Source organism: Pristiophorus japonicus, chromosome 12 (assembly GCF_044704955.1).
Source record: "Pristiophorus japonicus isolate sPriJap1 chromosome 12, sPriJap1.hap1, whole genome shotgun sequence".
In the NCBI taxonomy this organism is placed as follows: domain Eukaryota; kingdom Metazoa; phylum Chordata; class Chondrichthyes; family Pristiophoridae; genus Pristiophorus; species Pristiophorus japonicus.
Genome location: NC_091988.1, coordinates 180,749,721 through 180,769,892, shown reverse-complemented (window position 1 = coordinate 180,769,892; position 20,172 = coordinate 180,749,721). Strand labels below are relative to the sequence as shown.

The following is a 20,172-nucleotide window of genomic DNA, read 5'->3' as shown; positions in this document are numbered from 1 at the left end:
TATTAAATGGTATCCCAGTACACATGGAGCTGGGCACTGGGGCCAGCCAGTCACTCATGGGCTTTCAGCAATTTGAGAAGCTATGGCCACTTAAAGCCAGTAGACCTAAATTAACACGTATTGAGACACAATTACGGACTTTCACAAAAGAAATCATTCCGGTGCTTGGTAGTGCAATGTTGGCTGTCACACACAATGGGTTAGTGAATCGGCTGCCGCTCTGGATTGTCCCGGGCAATGGTTCCGCACTGTTGGGGAGGAGCTGGTTAGCCGAGATGAACTGGAAATGGGGGAATGTTCACGCAATGTCATTTGTGGAGCAAAGTTCGTGCTCACAAGTCCTACAACAATTCGATTCACTATTCCAACCTGGCGTCGGGACTTTCAAAGGCATTAAAGTAGTAATACACATCACCCCGGACGCCAGTCCGGTGCACCACAAAGCCAGAGCGGTGCCGTATGTGATGCGGGAAAAGATCGAGAGCAAATTGGACCGGCTGTTGAGAGAGGGCATCATCTCGCCTGTTTACTTCAGTGTTTGGGTGAGCCCCATCGTTCCCGTCCTAAAAGCGGATGGCTCTGTCAGGATCTGTGGCGATTGCAAGGCCACCATCAATCGGGTGTCCCTACAAGACCAATACCCGCTCCCGAGAATGGAGGACCTCTTCGCCACGCTGGTGGGCGGCAAGCTGTTCACCAATTTGGACCTCACTTCAGCCTATATGACCCAGGAACTGGCCGACAAATCTAAACTACTGACCACCATCGCCACGCACAAGGGACTGTTCGTTTATAACAGGTGCCCGTTTGGCATTCGATCAGCAGCCGCGATTTTTCAAAGAAACATGGAAAGCCTGCTTAAATCCATTCCAGGAACGATCGTATTCCAGGACGACATCCTCATCACGGGTCGAGACACCGAGGAACACCTCCACAACCTGGAGGAGGTGCTACGCCAACTGGACCGGGTAGGCCTGCAACTCAAGAAGTCTAAATGTGTGTTCTTAGCTCCTGAGGTTGAGTTTCTGGGCAGGAGGGTTGCTGCAGATGGGATTCGGCCCACCGAATCCAAAACAGGCGATTCGACGAGCACCCAGGCCCTGCAACACATCAGAGTTGCGTTCATTCCTGGGACTGTTGAACTATTTCGGGAACTTTCTGCCGAACTTGAGCACGTTGTTGGAGCCGCTACACGTGCTCCTGCGTAAGGGTTGCGATTGGTTTTGGGGGGACTGTCAGGAACGGGCTTTTGATCGGATACGAAACCTACTTTGTTCAAACAAGTTGTTGACCCTGTAGGACCCCTGTAAAAAATTAGTTCTGACATGTGATGCATCGTCCTGTGGGGTTGGGTGCGTGTTGCAGCAGGGCAATGCTGAGGGTCAACTACAACCTGTGGCTTATGCTTCCAGGTCACTCTCTCAAGCAGAATGGGGATATGGGATGGTCGAGAAGGAAGCGCTTGCATGTGTCTATGGTGTAAAAAAAATGCATCAGTACCTCTTTTGTAGGAAGTTTGAATTAGAGACGGACCACAAGCCATTAACATTCCTGTTGTCAGATAGCAAGGCTATCAATGCCAACGCATCAGCTCGCATGCAGCGATGGGCTCTCAGGCTGGCTGCTTATGAATACTCCATCCGGCACCGGCCCGGCACTGAAAATTGCGCTGACGCGCTCAGCAGGCTTCCACTGTCCACCACCGAGGGGGCAGCGGAGCAAAGTGCCGAGATGGTCATGGCTGTCGATGCCTTTGACAGCACAGACTCCCCCATCACAGCCACAGAGATCCCCTCCTATCCCTGATTAAGAAATGTGTCCTGACTGGGGATTGGGCGCCCGCACACAGAGCATGCCCTGAGGAGGTCAGACCGTTCCACAGACGGGTGGATGAGCTCTCCATTCAAGTCGACTGCCTACTATGAGGCAGCCGGGTAGTTATGCCCCAGAAGGGCAGGGAGGCATTCATCAGGGAACTCCACAGCGAGCACCCAGGCATTGTGCTGATGAAGGCCATTGTCCAGTCACACATTTGGTGGCCTGGAATTGATTCAGACCTGGAACACTGTGTTCGCAAGTGCACGACGTGTGCCCAGCTGGGTAATGTCCCCAGGGAGGCCCCGCTCAGCCCGTGGCTCTGGCCCACCAGGCCATGGTCACGCATCATGTTGACTACGCGGGCCTGTTCATGGGAAAGATGTTTCTTATTGTGGTAGATGCGTACCCGAAATGGATCGAGTGCATCATTCTGAATTCATGCACGTCATCCACCACCGTGGAAAGCCTACGTGTGATTTTTGCAACCCATGGCTTGCCGGACATCCTGGTTACTGATAATGGCCCATGTTTCACAAGCTACGAATTCCGAGAGTTTATGTCGGGCAATGGCATCAACCACGTCAGGACTGCGTCGTTCAAGCTGGCCTCCAATGGCCAGGCGGATCGTGCGGTCCAAATCATTAAGCAAGTTATGCTCAGGATTCAAGGATCCTCCCTACAATGCTGCCTATCGTGTCTCCTGCTGGCCTTTAGATCCTGACCGCACTCGCTCACGGGGATCCCGCCCGCACAGCTACTAATGAAACGGACACTCAAAACTCGGTTGTCCCTCATTCACCCGGTCCTGACCGACATAGTTGAGGGCAAGCGCAAGTCACAAAATGAGTACCATGACCGTAATTCGAGGGGGAGATGTATAGAAATAAATGATCCTGTATTCGTCCTCAATCATGCCATGGGGCCCAAATGGCTTGAGGGCACTGTAATTGACAAAGAGGGGAATAGGGTCATCGTGGTAAAACTCAACAATGGTCAGATATGCCGTAAGCATCTGGACTAAGTAAAAAAAAGGTTCAGCATCAACACAGAGGAACCTGAAGAAGACCATGAGATGGAGCTCACAACACCACCAGTGAACGAGCAACAAGAGAAATCAGAAGAATGCACAGTCCCTGCGGTCAGCCCGGACAGACCGGAATCAACACAGGTGACAGACACTCACGTCAGTGTCCAACAACCAGAACCCCAACTGCGTCGCACCACGAGGGAGCGTAGACCACCTGAAAGACTAAACCTATGATCCCAATAAGACTTGGGGGGGGGGGGGGGAAGGTGATGTCATGTATGTAACCACAATGTAACACCACTGTATTACTGTATACACTCAACCTAGATGCACACCTTGACCAAGGGGTGAACTTGCGGGAGACACTCCTTACCTGATCACACAGGTATAAAAAGGGAGGTCCCACGTAGGGCCATCATCGTTGGAGTCCTGTAAATAAAGAGTTAAGGTCACAGAGTGACCTTGTCCCCAGAATGTGCCTCGTGTGGTTTCATACTGCAGAGTAAAGACTTTACAAGAAGAACGTAAGAAATAGGAGCAGGAGTATGCCATTCGGCCCCTCGAGCCTGCTCTGCCATTCTATAAGATCATGGTTGATCTTTTACCTCAACTCCACTTTCCTGCACTATCCCCATATCCTTTGATTCCCTTAATACCCAAAGATCTATCTATCTCTGTCTTGAATATACTCAACGACTGAGCCTCCATAACCCTCCATGGTAGAGAATTCCAAAAATTCACCACCCTCTAAGCAGAAATTTCTTTATTCAGACTTGAATCTTTGGAATTCTCTACCCCAGACAGCTGTGGGTGCTCAGTGGCCCAGAACAAGACTCCTTCAAAAATGCTTTCAAGCACCAACACAAAAGATGCAATTAGTGAGCTTCAGGAGGTAGATTTGGGTGAATAATACTGCATTGACGAGGAGGAATCTTTCCATGCCTACAAGACAGAAAGTCTTCTCTTCTTCTCCTCAGGCTTTCTCCTGGAGTCGAGGATGACTTGCTTCCACATTAAATGAGTTCTAAGGTGACTGATGAGATCAATGTCGGGTCTACACTCCCTGTCACAGGTGGGGCAGATGGTGGTTGGAGGGATGGGTGGGTGGGGTGCTTAATTTGTTGTACACTCCTTCTGCAGTTTGTAATTGGCTTCCGTGTGCTCCCGGCGAAGATACATGAATTACTTACATGAATTAACTGCAGAGGCACAAAAGTGTTAGCTGTTATAGGATAGAAAATTTCACATTGTGGATGACAATTTATCACCTTTCAAAGTACATTAACTATATTAACTACTTACATTAATAAGGAAGAAGGGAACCAAAGGAAAACTCTTTGAAATGTAAACAAGAAATCACAGAACAAAGCACTTGCCTTCATTAACAGGGCCATATCCTAGACCCAAACATCTTCAGCTGCTTCATCAATGACCTTCCCTCCATCATTAGGTCAGAAGTTCGCTGATGATTACACAGCGTTCAGGTCCATTCGCAACTCTTCAGATAACCTTTGTCCGTCTAGGCGGTAGATGTCGGGGGTTTGACAGGTGCTATCGAAGAAGGCTTGGCGAGTTGCTGCAGTGCATCCTGTAGATAGTACATACTGCAACTACACTGCAGCAGTGGTGGAGGGAGTGAATGTTTAAGCAAGTAAAAAATTTAATTTCTGTGTTTGAGGAGAAAATATTATAGGAATTTGAAGGCATTGAAGTAAAGTTCAGACAAATTTGCATGTTTCCTGCCATATTCATTTTTAGGACAACCTGCATCAAATATTTTTTTTTATTTTGGATATGGAAACAAGTTGTATATGTTTGTCCTGCCAGGTATATATAATCAGGAAAAGGGTTTTTCAAATCACAGGCCAGAAATTATTGTTGGTGCTATGAGTGGATGAATGCTTAGCAGATTTGTACGACATATAGGTCAAAAATAGCAGACTGAGGAATGTCATCAATAAGCATCCATCCATGAATATTGCCAAGAGGCTTTTGTTAAAATAATAGAGGAATGTAATATGAATGAATAAGCATCCATTTGCTAATATCATCAACTGTAATTTCTGTCTTTGCTTCTTCTTCGGGTAGGAGCTTGGCAATTGCATGAAGGGATACATTTCACTGAGTTCCAATTCTCGATTCAGCTTTTGTGATTGAATTGAAAACTAAAAATCCAAAAGGCCTTGGCCTAGATTTAGGCTGACTTTGCAACCGGGCTTTCGCCGCGATCTGACCCTCCGCGGCGAAAACCCGGTCGGCGGGATCCTCGGTGACCCCTCTGAGGCGGCGCTACCACGTACCGCCGGGGAGAGGAGCAGCGACGTGCAACGCCGCGGATTGTGTTTGCATCGCACTTTCGGCTCTCTCAGGACCCGCACCCGCACGCCATGCTCAGAATACTGCCAGCAGCAGTAAGTATGAAGACCTGCAAAAAGGTAAATTAAAGTTTTTATTTTAAAATTATTTCTCAGCAATTTAGTAGGTAAGAGTTTTTTGAATGTTTTGTGAATGTTTTTGACAATTTTTTTTTTGTTTTTCCCCCCTCCCAAGGCCTCTCTCGCCGCGCTACCGGCCCCGGACTAAAGCTGACAAAACTTGTGGTTTGCGCCGCGAATCCTTGTACAAAGCCGACTTTACCGTGGTGCAGATGTAAAGGCTGATGGTTAGGCCTAAAAATGGTAGTGCAGTGAAAATGGTAATTTTGGCGTAAAACTACCGTTAAAACCAAAAATCTAGCCCTATATCTTTACGAGATACAACTGCTCACAGCAGCCAAGATAATACTGTTTAACTGGATTTGGTTATTCATTCTGAAAGTCAAACAAAACACGTTTTAGCAGATTTTCTGCTAAATACACAGTATTTTTACTCACTTGATTCATTTCTATTTCTTCCTAAAACTTTTTATTGCAAGTCTTTTAAAGAAGAAATATTTATGAATGCTACTAATTTTTCAACTACTTTCATTTGCATACCTATTTTTTAGAATTAGAAGTAGGGAGCGGTTTGTCAATATTGAGGACATTTAGTAATGACATTTCTGATCACAAAATTGAAACCAATTGTTAAACCAATGGGACTGTTTTTTCTTTTAAGAACGGTGTGAGATAGATTTATTTAATTCAAATCAAAAATGCTGAACAGCATAATTCCCAGGTATCTGAATAAATCAAATTCTATTTTGATTTCAACAACAACAGCATGTCATGAGATTGGGTAATAAGAACATAAGAAATAGGAACAGGAGTAGGCCATACGGCCCCTCAAGCTTGCTCCGCCATTCAATAAGATCATGGCTGATCTGATCATGTACTCAGCTCCACTTCCTCATCTGCTCCCCATAACCCCTTATCCCCTTATCGTTTAAGAAACTGTCTATTTCTGTCTTAAATTTATTCAATGTCCCAGCTTCCATAGCTCTCCGAGACAGCGAACTCCACAGATTTACAACCCTCTGAGAGAAGAAATTTCTCCTCATCTCTGTTTTAAATGGGTGGTTTCTTATTCTAAGATCATGCCCTCTAGTTCTCGTCTCCCCCATCAGTGGAAACATCCTCTCTGCATCCACCTTGTCAAGCCTCCTCATAATCTTATACGTTTCGATAAGATCACCTCTCATTCTTCTGAATTCCAATGAGTAGAGGCCCAACCTACTCAACCTTTCCTCATAAGTCAACCCCCTCATCCCCAGAATCAACCTAGTGAACCTTCTCTGAACTGCCTCCAAAGCAAGTATATCCTTTTGTAAATATGGAAACCAAAACTGCACGCAGTATTCCAGGTGTGGCCTCACCAATACCCTGTATAACTGAAGCAAGATTTCCCTGCTTTTATACTCCATCCCCTTTGCAATAAAGGCCAAGATACCATTGGCCTTCCTGATCACTTGCTGTACCTGCATACTATCCTTTTGCGTTTCATGCACAAGTACCCCCAGGTCCCATTATACTGCGGCACTTTGCAATCTTTCTCCATTTAAATAATAACTTGCTCTTTGATTTTTTTCTGCCAAAGTACACGACCTCACACTTTCTAACATTATACTCTGTCTGCCAAATTTTTGCCCACTCACTTAGCCTGTCTATGTCCTTTTGCAGATTTTTTGTGTCCTCCTCACACATTGCTTTTCCTCTCATCTTTGTATCATCAGCAAACTTGGCTACGTTACACTCAGTCCCTTCTTCCAAGTTGTTAATATAGATTGTAAAAACCGATGTGGTGGGAATTATGATTACTTGGTTCACTGTATTTTTCCATGGAAGCTGCAAATCAGAGCCCTTGGCCATTCCGATGGCCTTTGAGATGAGATGTTAAACAGAGTGAACGCAAAAGGTCCCATGGCACTATTTTGAGGAAGAGCAGGGGAGATATCCCCGGCATCCTGGCCACTATTTAACCCTCAATCATCATCACAAACGAAAGGTCATTGTCACATTTGCTGTTTGTGGGAGATAGCCGTGTGCACATTGGCAGCTGCATTTCCTACATTACAACAGTGACTACACTTCAAAAAGGGCTCCCTGAGGTCATGAAAGGCACTATATAAATGCAAGTCTTTTTTTGAAATTCCAAGTGACCAAGTATTCTGGATACAAAAGCAACATACTGCAAATGCTGGAAATCTGAAATAAAAACAGAAAATGCTGGAAATCACAGCATCTGTGGAGAAAGAGGAGAGAAACAGAGTTAGCGTTGCAGGCCTGTGACTCTTCATCAGTCACCTGGATGGGTGTGCAACCCAAAAAAAATCCTCACCCAGCTGTGAGAACGACAACACCCAGAACGCTCTGCGAGCCACAGGCGCAGCGAGCGATGATGATGATGATGATGCGGGGTGAGGTAAGCGGCAGAAAGTGGTGACGTTCACGGCAGGTTTGGTTCGCGCGCCGTTTCCAGCGGCGAGGCGGAGGAGGGGAAAGGCAGAAAGTGGGGAGGGGTGGTGAAGAGTGGGGGGGGGAAAAAAAAAAGCTGGCCGAGACTCCACGTTATCTGCGAAGCACAAAGGAAAAAGAACCGTGGGCTAGGGGGTGTGTGGTGTGTGCTGTGCCCGCTCTGCGAATCGACAGAAACGATGCCGCGTGTGTACGTGGGGAGGCTGAGCTACCAAGTTCGCGAGAAGGACCTGGAGCGGTTTTTCAAGGGTTACGGGAAGCTGCTGGAGGTGGATCTGAAAAATGGGTGAGAGGAGATGGGTGGGGGGGGCTGGGTGGGCCTCCACCATTCACTTCACATCCGCTCGCTAGCGATCGCTTGGGGTCTTTAATTCATCTTTCTCTCACACACGCACACTCCGGGCCTGCTGCTTAAATCGGACCTGCACTGAGGCGGCCGGGGAATCGCGAGTGGAGGGGAGGGGAGGGGAGGGGAAGGGGAGAGAGGGAGGGAGGGAGTTGCCGCGTGGATGAGCCGTGCTGGGGAGAAAATGGCGGCAGCAGGTCGAGTGCTGGTGGGGGTCAACAGCTGGGTGCCGGGCGGAGAGGCGAGATGGGGGGGAAGTGGGCAGCTCCAAAGCCGGGCTGTTTAAACATTCTGCACCCTGCATAAAACGCGTTCATTTCTCTCCCTCCACCCCCCCGCCCCGCCGCCACTGGCTTCGGTTACAAAGTGCTCGCATTCATGTTGAAATTGCACTCGGTTTATATTCCCAGGGAGAAATGCAACACAATACACCGCTCTATTCCCGGTTTAACCGGCAAGGAAATGTGAATTGGCATGTTTTGCGCCCAAGACTTAATTTCCAGACGACATTTGCCAATTGTTGCAACCGCGTCCTGTTTGGAGGTGCACGTGGAGCCACACGTATAATAAACGATTCCACCCTAAAGTGGGCATTTAAAAAAATTATATTCGGGTCTTTAAAACGATTATCCAGTTTATTTTGCGAATTGTGGTTTTTAAACCATCGCAAGCCACGGTTTTTTTTTTGACTAGTTCTTGTAAAACCTGAGGTTGTGAACGTGGTTGGACAATAATCTCTAGTTTAGATTTTTGATTCGAGAGGCAATGAAGATAGTTCTAAACATTTGCACTGCAGCATGTACATAATGAGGGGTTTTGAAACAAATAGGGAAAATGGTTTTCACTAATTTTGACTAATTAAAGGGCACACATTTTAAGTTGGTCGCCAAAAGAACAAGGGAATGAATGGCAGGGAGAAATTTATCTGCAGTGTTTGGATGTGAAATGTCCCACCAGGAATGGTGGGGGAATCAGAATCCATATTGGCATTTAAATGGGCAATGGATATTTGGAAAACAAATTAAAATGGGGTTGGGGAAAGGGCAAGAAATGGGACTAAGTGATTCTCTTTGAGAGCTGGCACAGGTGTGATGGGATAAATGGCATCTTCTACGCTGTGAATGTGATGATTGTAAGTTGGGGAAATTACTTTTAAATGTTAATTTGCAGTTTGAAACTTTCTTTCTCATCTTTAAGCCTTAGTCCACTGATCCTTCTAAGTTGTAGTCAGACATGGCTTCATTACTGTAACAATCTAATAAAATAAATGAAATAACTTTTGCCCTTTCATCCTCTTTTCCCTCATTTTTCCTTATTTTGAGTCCTATTTAACTTTACTGTCGGATGTAGTCCATTTTTGAGGGTAAGGAATTGCTGATGGATCCCTGGGCAGATATTTTGCAATGTTTTAATTGCTAATTTCCTGCAGATATGGATTTGTTGAGTTTGAAGATTCACGTGATGCAGATGATGCTGTTTATGAACTGAATGGGAAAGAGCTTTGTGGCGAGCGCATAATTGTGGAGCATGCAAGAGGACCACGTCGTGATGGGAGTTATGGTGGCGGTGGTTATGGTGGTGGTGGTGGTCGCAGTGAGTGGTTTAATATCTCGTTCAATATTTTAATTTATATTTAATTTTTGAATTTGCTTTTTAAAATTTCTAACGGTGTTTTTATTATTTAAATTGTGTAACAATGAAAGTGTTCATCCAAACCTTGTTAACGAGACCTTGATCTTTTAATTGAAAGAATCCAATGAGGCTAAGATGTCTGCCCGTTCCGATTGACCTTGGCTTTACCTTACAATATGTAGCCTTTGGCGTTTGGCTGACCTAATGGAAGCCATGACGACAGCTGCCTTTGCCATTAGACCCTGGGTGATGAGGATGCCAAGGGTTAGACATATCTGGTTAATCTGAACTAGGTGCCTGTTACCATATGTGTGTTATACCAAACTTCTAAAATCTGCTAGAATGTAAGTACATAATGTAATATTTAGTTTTAATATTTGGAAAAATATATGCAGACATGCATGGTAACATAATTGTAGCATTTAGTATAAATACAAAATGTGTGAAATTGTAATTATTAACAATGCTTACATAATATTCTGATCTATTTTCATTCTTGTTCAAAATATTACAGATTTGACATTGAATTAAGACTTACTGACTTTCTGTTAAATCTCCTTAAGGCAGTGGTGGTTATGGATATCGACGAAATGGGCGAGAGAAATATGGACCACCTGTCCGAACAGAGTTCAGGCTCATCGTTGAAAATCTTTCAAGTCGTTGCAGCTGGCAAGATCTAAAAGTAGGTGTTGGAAGTACAGATGATTTTCCAGATAATATTTAAACAGATAAGTTCTATTGTTCTCCTGACCACAGCTTTATTTCAATTTTAAAGGATTTCATGAGACAAGCAGGGGAAGTAACCTATGCAGATGCTCATAAGCAGCGTATGAATGAAGGTGTTATTGAATTCAGGTCTTACTCTGATATGAAACGGGCTTTGGACAAGCTGGATGGCAGTGAAATCAATGCGAGAAAGATTCGATTGGTTGAAGACCGGCCTCGCAATAGACGGTCTTCCTCTGGCAGTAGGTCACGGTGAGTGCTCTTTTCAATGCAGGCTCGCTAAGAAATCAGTACTTGATAAATATCTTATAAAGTTGCAAGTGCATGCATTTTTGGTAATTAAACTTGTTTACACTTAGTTTGCTGCATATAGATTTTACAAGTGTATTCCATGAATTAAAAATTTTTTTTTTAAGTCTGGCTAATTTAGTTACTCCTTAGGCTATAAAATTCTAGTGACATTGCATGCATTGAGTGACCTGAAATTAAATGAGTGAACTGGAGGAAGCTGTAGAGGTAGATTCGGAACAGCCATACACTGAGGGCAGGGGTGATAGGTGAGCAGGACAGTGGTGCAAATAATGTAGATGATAGAGCAGTTTGTGCAGGATACAGTGCAAAGGGCTGATGAGTGGAATGTTGAGGATTTTGGAATTGAAAAAGGCATGGGTGATATAGGTGTAACGGTGGGAGTCATACTTTTACCAGCATTGGTGTCACAGGTGCACAAAAGCCTCCCTATCACATCAAGGTACAGTCCTTGGGGAAGGAATCCATGAAGCTGGACCATGGGCCATTCAAGAAAGCAGTGGACAATATTTAGTTAACAATGCAATAGAATGTTTCAGGCACGCAAGATAGCATTGTTGATTTAACAAGGCAGTCTTGGTGCTGTAGGTAGGATAGGAACTCGATTGAAGGAATGTGAACATGTACTGGTTGGAAGAAAGAAGGAACTGGCATTTATATCGTGCCTTTCACAACTTCAGGATCTTGTAATGTAGGGTAACATAACAGCCAATTTGCACACATCAATGTTCCAGAAACTCTCGTTATGTGAAGAGAAAAAGATTAGTGGAGACTAATGTAAGTCCCTTGCAGTCAGAATCATGTGAATTCATAATGGGGAACAAGGAAATGGCAGACCAATTGAATAAATTTTTTGGTTCTGTCTTCACCTAAGGAAGACACGAATAACCTCCCGAAAATACGAGGGGACCGAGGGTCTCGCAGGAAGGAGGAACTGAGGGAAATCCTTATTAGTCAGGAAATGGTGTTCGGGAAACTGAAGGCCAATAACTTCCCAGGGCCTGATGATCTGCATCCCAGAGTACTTAAGGAAGTGACCTTAGGAATAGTAGATGCATTGGTGATCATTTTCCAACATTCCATGGACTTTGGATCAGTACCTATGGATTGGAGGGTAGCTAATATAACCCCACTTTTTAAAAAAAGGAAGGAGAGAGAAAACGGGGAATTATACACCAGTTAGCCTGACATCGGTGGTGGGGAAAATGCTGGAATCAATTATTAAAGATGTAATAGCAGCGCATTTGGAAAGCAGTGACAGGATCAGTTCAAGTCAGCATGGATTTATGAAAGGGAAATCATGCTTGACAAATCTTCTAGAATTTTTTTGAGGATGTAACTAGTAGTGTGGATAAGGGAGAACCAGTGGATGTGGTGTATTTGGAATTTCAAAAGGCTTTTGACAAGGTTTCACACAAGAGATTAGTATGCAAAATTAAGGCACATGGAATTGGGGGTAATGTATTGACGTGGATAGAGAACTCGGCAGACAGGAAGCAAAGAGTGGGAATAAACGGATCCTTTTCAGAATGGCAGGCAGTGACTTAGTGGGGTGCTGCAAGGTTCAGTACTGGGACCCCAGCTATTTACAATATACATTCATGATTTAGATGAAGGAATTGAATGTAATATATCGACGTTTGCAGATGACACTAAGCTGGATGGCAGTGTGAGCTGTGAGGAGGATGCTAAGGGGCTGCAGGGTGACTTGGACAGGTTAGGTGAATGGGCAAATGCATGGCAGATGCAGTACAATGTGGATAAATGAGGTTATCAACTTTGGCAAAAACAGGAAGGCAGATTATTATCTGAATGGTGACAGATTAGTAAAAAGAGAGGTGCAACGAGATCTGGGTGTCATGGTACATCAGTCACTGATGGTAGGCATGCAGGTACAGCAGGCAGTAAAGAAAGCAAATGGCATGCTGGCCTTCATAGCGAGAGGATTTGAGTATAGGAGCAGGGAAGTCTTACTGCAGTTGTACAGAGCCTTGGTGAGACCACACATTGAGTATTGTGTGCAGTTGTGGTCTCTTAATCTGAGGAAGGACGTGCTTGCTATTGAGGGAGTGCAGTGAAGGTTCACCAGACTAATTCCCGGGATGGCAGGACTGACATGAAAGACTGGATCGGCTAGGCTTATATTCACTGGAATTTAAAAGAATGAGAGGGGATCGCATAGAAACGTATAAAATTATGACGGGACTGGACAGGTTAGATGCAGGAAGAATGTTCCCGATGTTGGGGCAAGTCCAGAACCAGGGGTCACAGTCTAAGGATAAGGGGTAAGCCATATAGGACCGAGATGAGGAGAAACTTTTTCACCCAGAGTGGTGAACCTGTGGAATCCTCTACCACAGAAAGTTGTTGAGTCCAGTTGGTTGAATATATTCAAGAGGGAGTTAGATGTGGCCCTTACTGCTAAGGGGATCAGGGGGTATGGAGAGAAGGCGGGAGTGGGTTACTGAAGTTCCATGATCATATTGAATGGCAGTGCAGACTTGAAGGGCTGAATGACCTGCTCCTGCACCTATTTTCTATGTTTCTAACAATGAGATAAATGACCAGAAAATCTGCTTTGTTTATGTTGGTTGAAGGATATTTGTTGGCTTCGACATTGAGATTACTCTCTTGCTTTTCTTCGAATAGTGCCATCTTTTATGTCTACCTGAGAAGGCAGTTCTTGGTTTAGCAGTTCTCGGTTTAACATCTTGTCTGAAAGATGTGACTTCTAACATGCAGCAGCCCCTCAGCGCTGCACTGAAGTGTCAATCTAGATTGTATGTTTAAGTGTCTGGAGACAGGCTTGGACCTACAACCTTCCTATTCAGGAGGGAGTATTGCACTGTTAGAGGTGCCGTTTTTCGGATGAGGCATTAAACCAAAGCCTTGTCATTCCAGTCAGTTGGATGTAAAAGATCCCATGGCACTATTCAAAAAAAGAGCTGGGGAGTTTGCCCTCGTGTCCTAGTCAATATTTATCCCTCAAACTAACATCACTAAAACAAATTAGCTGATCATTATAACATTGCTGTTTGAGAGTCCTTGCTGTGTGCATATTGGCTGCACATTTCTTACATTACTACAATGACTACACTTTAAAAATACTTCATTGGCTGTAAAGCGCTTTTGGGACATCCTGAAGTCATAAGTCACTATACAAATTAAAGCCTTTCTTTTACTAGCATTTTAAATATTTTCTTTTTGTGCCTATGCCTGGGTGTGGTTTCATGGGCGTGTGCCTGCCAGTTTGGAATCTTTCTTTTTTCAGTGGCACAATCATGTTCCTGCCTGAAATCCACAGGAACTGTTCATTACTGGATATTGATTGGGAAGAATTTTCTATGCTACCTGCTCTCCAATGTGTTCTCTTGACTTGGACATTTAAGGCCAACGGTGGTGCTCTCCTCCAGCTGTGATTGGCCAACTTCACATAGAGCACGGATTAAACTTGGGTCTGTGAGGTCTATATGTCTCAACACCACTTCGAACTGACTTGGAAGCTCACGGTGCTTAAATTGATTAGGTATCAAATATAGGAATGACAATTACATTTAAAAAGAAATGCTGTCCTCAATTAGAATATGTGGTCATAACATAAGAAATAGGAGCAGGAGTAGGCCCTTTGGCCTCTCGAGCCTGCTCTGCCATTCAATAAGATCATGGCTGATCCTGATCATGGACTCAGCTCCACTTCCCTGCCTGCTCCCCATAACACTTTACACCCTTCTCGCTCAAAAATCTGTTTATCTCCGCCTTAAATATATTCACTGACCCAGCCTTCACAGCTCTCTGGGGCAGAGAATTCCATAGATTTACAACCTCAGAAGAAATTTCTCCTCATCTCAGTTTTAAATGAGCAGCCCCTTATTCTGAGACTATGTGCCCTAGTTTTAGTTTCCCCTATGAGTAGAAATATCGGGCCCAAGTTTCCACAGAGGGGGGGAAGCATCCGTTCGTTCCCGCGGGGGGAAGCATCCGTTCATTCCCGCGGGGGGTGAGGAGGGAAACGGCTGCCTCAACTTTGAGGCTTCCTGCAGCCTTCTCACTGCTGCAAGAAGCCTCAGTGCTGATGGCAATGTGCTTTTATTAAAAAATGTTCAAAAATTAAACAGCTACAAAGAACTACAAAAATGGCCGAGTGCCAATGTTTCCTTCACACTGCGCGTGCGCCAATGCTCCAACGCGCACGCACAGCGTTGCCGGCAGGAAGAAAACAAATTTAAGTGGTACCCGCCCCCTCCCACTTACAAAATCGGCGCGAGTGTAGGCTCCGCCCCCCTGGGCGCCGCGCTAAGCAGACATGGAGCTGCAGGGCACTCCCGAATCGCGCGTTTTTTTTCCGGCACTGTTTTTGGCGCGAACAACGGGCTCCCGTTTTTTATCGTGTGGAAACTTGGGCCCATCCTCTCTGCATTCACCTTGTCGACCCCCCTCATTATCTTTTGTTTCAATAAGATCACCTCTCATTCTTCTGAACTCCAATGTGTATCGGTTAAGTAGGTTGGGCCTATCTTCATAAGTCAACCCCCTCATCTCCGCAGTACTCCAGGTGTGGCCTCACCAATATACTGTACAGTTGTAGCAAGACTTCTGCTTTTATACTCTCTCCCAATTCATTTGCCTTTCTGATTATTTGCTGTACCTGCATACTAACCTTTTGTTTCATGCACAAGGACCCCAGGTGCCTCTGTACTGCAGCACTTTGCAATTTTTCTCCATTTAAATTATAATTGGCTTTTCTATTTTTTTCTGCCAAAGTGGATAACCTCACATTTTCCCACATTATACTCCATCTGCCAAATTTTTGTCCACTCACTTAGCCTGTCTATATCCCTTTGCAGATTTTGTGTGTCCTCACAATTTGCTTTCCCACCCATCTTTGTATCATCAGCAAACTTGTCTACATTACACTCAGTCCCTTCATCCAAGTCATTAATATAGATTATAAATGGTTGAGGCCCCAGCGCCGATCCCTGCGGCACTCTGCTAGTTACTGTTTGCCAACCAGAAAATGACCCATTTATCCCGACTCTGTTTTCTGTTAGTTAACCAATCCTCTATCCATGGTAATATATTACCCCCAACCCCGTGAGCTTTTATCTTGTGCAGTAACCTCTTATGTGGCACCTTATCGAATGCCTTCTAGAAATCCAAATACACCACATCCACTGGTTTCCCCCTTATCCACCCTGCTCGTTACATCCTCAAAGAACTCCAGCAAATTTGTCAAATGTGATTTCCCTTTCATAAAACCGTGCTGACTCTGCTTGACTGAATCATGCTTTTTCAAATGTCCTGCTACTGCTTCCTTAATAATGGACTCCAGCATTTTCCCAACAACAGATGTTGGGCTAACTGGTCTATAGTTTCCTGCTTTTTGTCTGCCTCCTTTTTTAAGGTCACTGAGATATTTGAGTTACGGTGCATATTTCACCATAAAATAACTTAAAAAATCACTCCAGTCATTGTGGTAAGCCATACCGCTTTCAAGTAATCTTTTAATTTGCAGATCTAGGTCTCGAAGTCGTCGTCATTCTCGTAGTAGAAGTCGTAGGAGCAGCCGAAGCAGATCTGCCAGCGCCTCAAAGAGCAGGTCACGATCACGGTAAGTAAATTATTGTATTCTTAGACTGTGTCTTTGAAGGCACATTGTACAGGTTATGGCATATGTTGAGTCTGATGGGCTCTTCAACTTGATCTAACCTTACAGTAATTGTTCTTTTGATGTCTTTTGATACAAAATTGTACAAATAAATTGAATTGCAGCTTATTACTGAAGGTATGTAATACTGCCTAGTTAATTATTGACAAATTTCCAAGCTTGCATTAATGTGCCTGGTCACAGGCCGAATCTCTAGGCAGTCCAATATAATAATGTACTTTACAGATAACAGTAGAAAACTGGCAGTTCAAAGCATGGGTGGGGTATCACGGGTGGCTCTGAACTATGGCAATCTGGCTGTTAAAACCCAATCAACTCGGTCTCATTTGTTTTTTTATTTGTTTATCCTTTTTGAACTTTGTAGATTGTTGTTGCACTGTTATGTTGTTGATGAACAAGTCTTAATCAGTCCATATCAGTAACTTGGAAACATTAATTTGCATTTTATGTGGCCCAAAGCTCCATGGTAGGGACCATGTAGTCCAAAAGAACCACCTGCATTATGGCATTGGATTTTAGTTGTGTGAACATTCCATTTTTAAGCTTGTATGGAGAAATGGGTCATTTTGTCGTCTTTTTTTTTTAATGCTTTTTTTTAAACAAGTGCTTATTAATTTGTCGGCAGTTTAGGAGAGTCAAGACATGTTACCTCGATAGTGGCTCAAGGATTAATGTGCATGAACAATTGAATTGTGTTCTTGCTTCATGTATCTGTTATATTTATATTTGTATTAACTGATCCAGGCTTCCTTTGTGAAGTTGCTGTTTCATATCTTAACTTTCCAGAAAAAAGTTACTTTAATTTCAAATATTGCATCAAACCACAGTAGTCTTCTTGGGGGCTGAAAATGGCCTCCTAAATCAATTCTTTGATTTATGAATTTCTTCAAGTTTATCACAGAAATATTGTGGGTGTTCTTTCGGTTTAGCTATCCTGTTCTTAATTTGCTTAACTAACCAGTAGTTGATGTAAGTTATTCATTTGTGCATAGCAACCTAATTTTATTTTCATAGATGTGTGCTGGTTCATTTATAATTTGTACGGGTACAAATTTCTTCACTCAAAACGTTGTGAATCATTGGAATTCTCTACTCCAGAGAGCTGTGGATGCTCAGTTGTTGAGTATACACAAGACCGAGATCGATAGATTTTTGGATACGAAAGGACTCTATGGACATAGTGTCAGCTGTGACTCAGTGGGTAGCACTCTCGCCTCTGAGTCAGAAGGTTGTGGGTTCAAGTCTCATTCCAGGGACTTGAGCGCACAAATCTAGGCTGACATTGCAGTGCTGAGGGAATGCTGCACTGTCTGAGGTGCTGTCTTTCGGTTGCGACTTTAAACCGAGGCCCCGTCTGCTCCCTCGGGTAGGATAAAAGATTCCATGGCACTAGTTCGAAGAAGAGCAGGGTAGTTATCTCCGGTGTCCTAGTCAATATTTATATCTCAATCAACATAACAAAAAACAGTTTATCTGGTGACTATCACAGTGCTGTTTGTGGGTGCTTGCTGTGCACACATTGGCTGCTGCGTTTCCAACATTACAATAGTGACTACACTCAAAGTCCTTAATTCGCTGTATAAATGCAAGTCTTTGTTTCAAGTCTTTCTTTATATGGGGGTAGTGTGGGAAAGTGGAGTTAAGATGGAAGATTATCCATGATCTTCAATGGCGGAGCAGGCTCGAAGGGCTTGTTTCTTATGTTCTTGTCTACAAGCTTTATTTTTGAGCTGGTAGAATAGTGCTTACCATGATGACTTGTGCTTTTGATGCCCTTTGGTGTTTTTTCCCCATTTGTGAATTAGAACATTGACAGTTCATTGGGCTCAATTATCTTGACATTTTTTGCCAAATTTCTCCCTTATCCCAGAGGTATTGGCTCTTTGATATAACTTCCTGGGTGCCCTCTGGAACCTTGTCCAGGTAGCCATTATTTCAGTGGGGTGAGGGTTGGCTTTTTATTTGGCCATTGGAAGCTTCTCCTGTCTTTACTGGATATAGCACTTTATATGTTTAGTGAGGGCTGCAGGGAGCCCTTGCTGACTGCCTCTTTTTTGCTTTTCCTAAGCCTGGTGGGACCTAAACAACAATTCCGATGCTAAGGCAGAGATCAATTAGCTCAGCAAACAGAGCGGTTTCTGATTTGTATGCATTTGCTGCTCGCTCAATAAATTCTGTGTTTTTTTTTAAAATGTTGTAAGTCATTGGCATTTTATTTGATTTTATGTCTAATCTTATAGCAGTCTGTCTTGCTAAATTTCTTATACAAAAAGTGGATGCTTTCAAATGGAATAATTCCTTTGCATTTCTAAATACAGATCACGAGCCAAGGACCATTCGAGGTCCAAATCAAAGTCTCCAGAAAGGAAATCTAGATCGAGAAGTAATTCCAAAGTCAAGTCTGATCAGGGCTCTCGTTCTCGGTCTCCAAACAAATCAAAATCTGAATTGAAGAATAAATCGCACAGCAGATCTAAATCTCCTCAAGTAAATGGTAAAGGAGATGCTAAATCAATGTCTCGTTCGCGTTCAAAGTCCCGCTCAAGATCAAGAGAAGTGTCTCTTCCTACGTCACCAGTGAAATCAAAGCCAAGATCAGAAAACGTGTCTCCGTCCAACTCTCATTCTAGATCAGTGTCTCGCTCCCGATCTAGATCTATGTCCAGGTCCAGATCCGGTTCTAAGGATTAGCAACAAACTTCTCACGAACGCTGAATTCCAGTTGGATGTTTTCCTTAAAATAGCTGTATATGTAAATGCAACTTTGAGACTCCAGATTTTTTTCAAACTGGTGTTTTTCTTTCTAGTGTAGAGTACAGTATAGGGATGATTGTATATAAACCTTCAGATTACTAAATTCTGTTAAGCAATAAGTGCAAATATAGCATTTGCTTTTTTTTCTTTTAACCTTTTCAAAATGTAATGTGCTGTTTGAGGGTAGCTTTGATTTTATTTTCCTATTTTATTGCTGGGGTACTGCACAAAGTATTGTGCATTAAGAACTGTCGCAGAACATCTTGATAGTTACACTTTATTTTAGTGCCAAAACTCTACTTTTTAAATATACAAGTAATGTTATTGAACTTTCACTTAAAAGTTCAAGTAAGCTAATTCAGCTCCCTGGCATGACTTTGTATGCAGCAGGCATAGAAGTACTTTTGTGGAGGTGACAAGGTTATAATTGTGTATAATGCTCCCTGAAGTATCCAATGTCATGCTTAGGTACCCTGATCTGTGGTGGTTGGTGTATATGTAGTTATGCCATACATATTAACAATGTAATCTTGTCAAGCTTACATGTAGCCAAGAAGAGCTTTGTAGGCTAAAATGACTTTTCTAAATAACATTGCACATATTGTATGGGACACGAATATGCGCAACCCTCCACTCATTATGAAAGTAATCTATTCTAATTTAGGTTGTTGATCTTTGTGCAGGCCAGCATTTACAGATGCATGGATTTTTTTTACACCTGGAACATATTTGAAATATGCATGGTTTCAATAAAGCATTTTATTGCAACTTTTGTAATTTTATTTCTTGTGGACTTCACTGCTTTATGTCTTGAATGTTTAATAAATGCATATCTTGGTAAAGTAGTCGATGAGTACAACAATCTTTCTAAAATTAAGACTTCTCAAATTGTACTAAGCAGGATGACTACATGTCAGCGCATGCTGCATAAGATGCACATGCCAACTTCAGTATAATGACATTTAAGAATTCCTCGATGAAATTATGGTGTATTTGCGCTATG

The 20,172-nt window shown here is 43.4% G+C and overlaps 1 protein-coding gene across 1 annotated transcript; it reads left to right on the top strand.

The window, feature by feature from the left end:
- Nucleotides 1–7,790: 7,790 nt before the first annotated feature.
- On the top strand, nt 7,791–19,951 carry LOC139277578 (serine/arginine-rich splicing factor 6-like). The gene is made up of 6 exons (XM_070896227.1): nt 7,791–8,023; nt 9,513–9,676; nt 10,279–10,397; nt 10,491–10,693; nt 16,263–16,358; nt 18,734–19,951. Exons 1-6 carry the CDS (start codon nt 7,917–7,919, stop codon nt 19,104–19,106), a joined length of 1,062 nt encoding a protein of 353 aa, XP_070752328.1. The 5' UTR covers nt 7,791–7,916; the 3' UTR covers nt 19,107–19,951.
- Nucleotides 19,952–20,172: the final 221 nt, after the last annotated feature.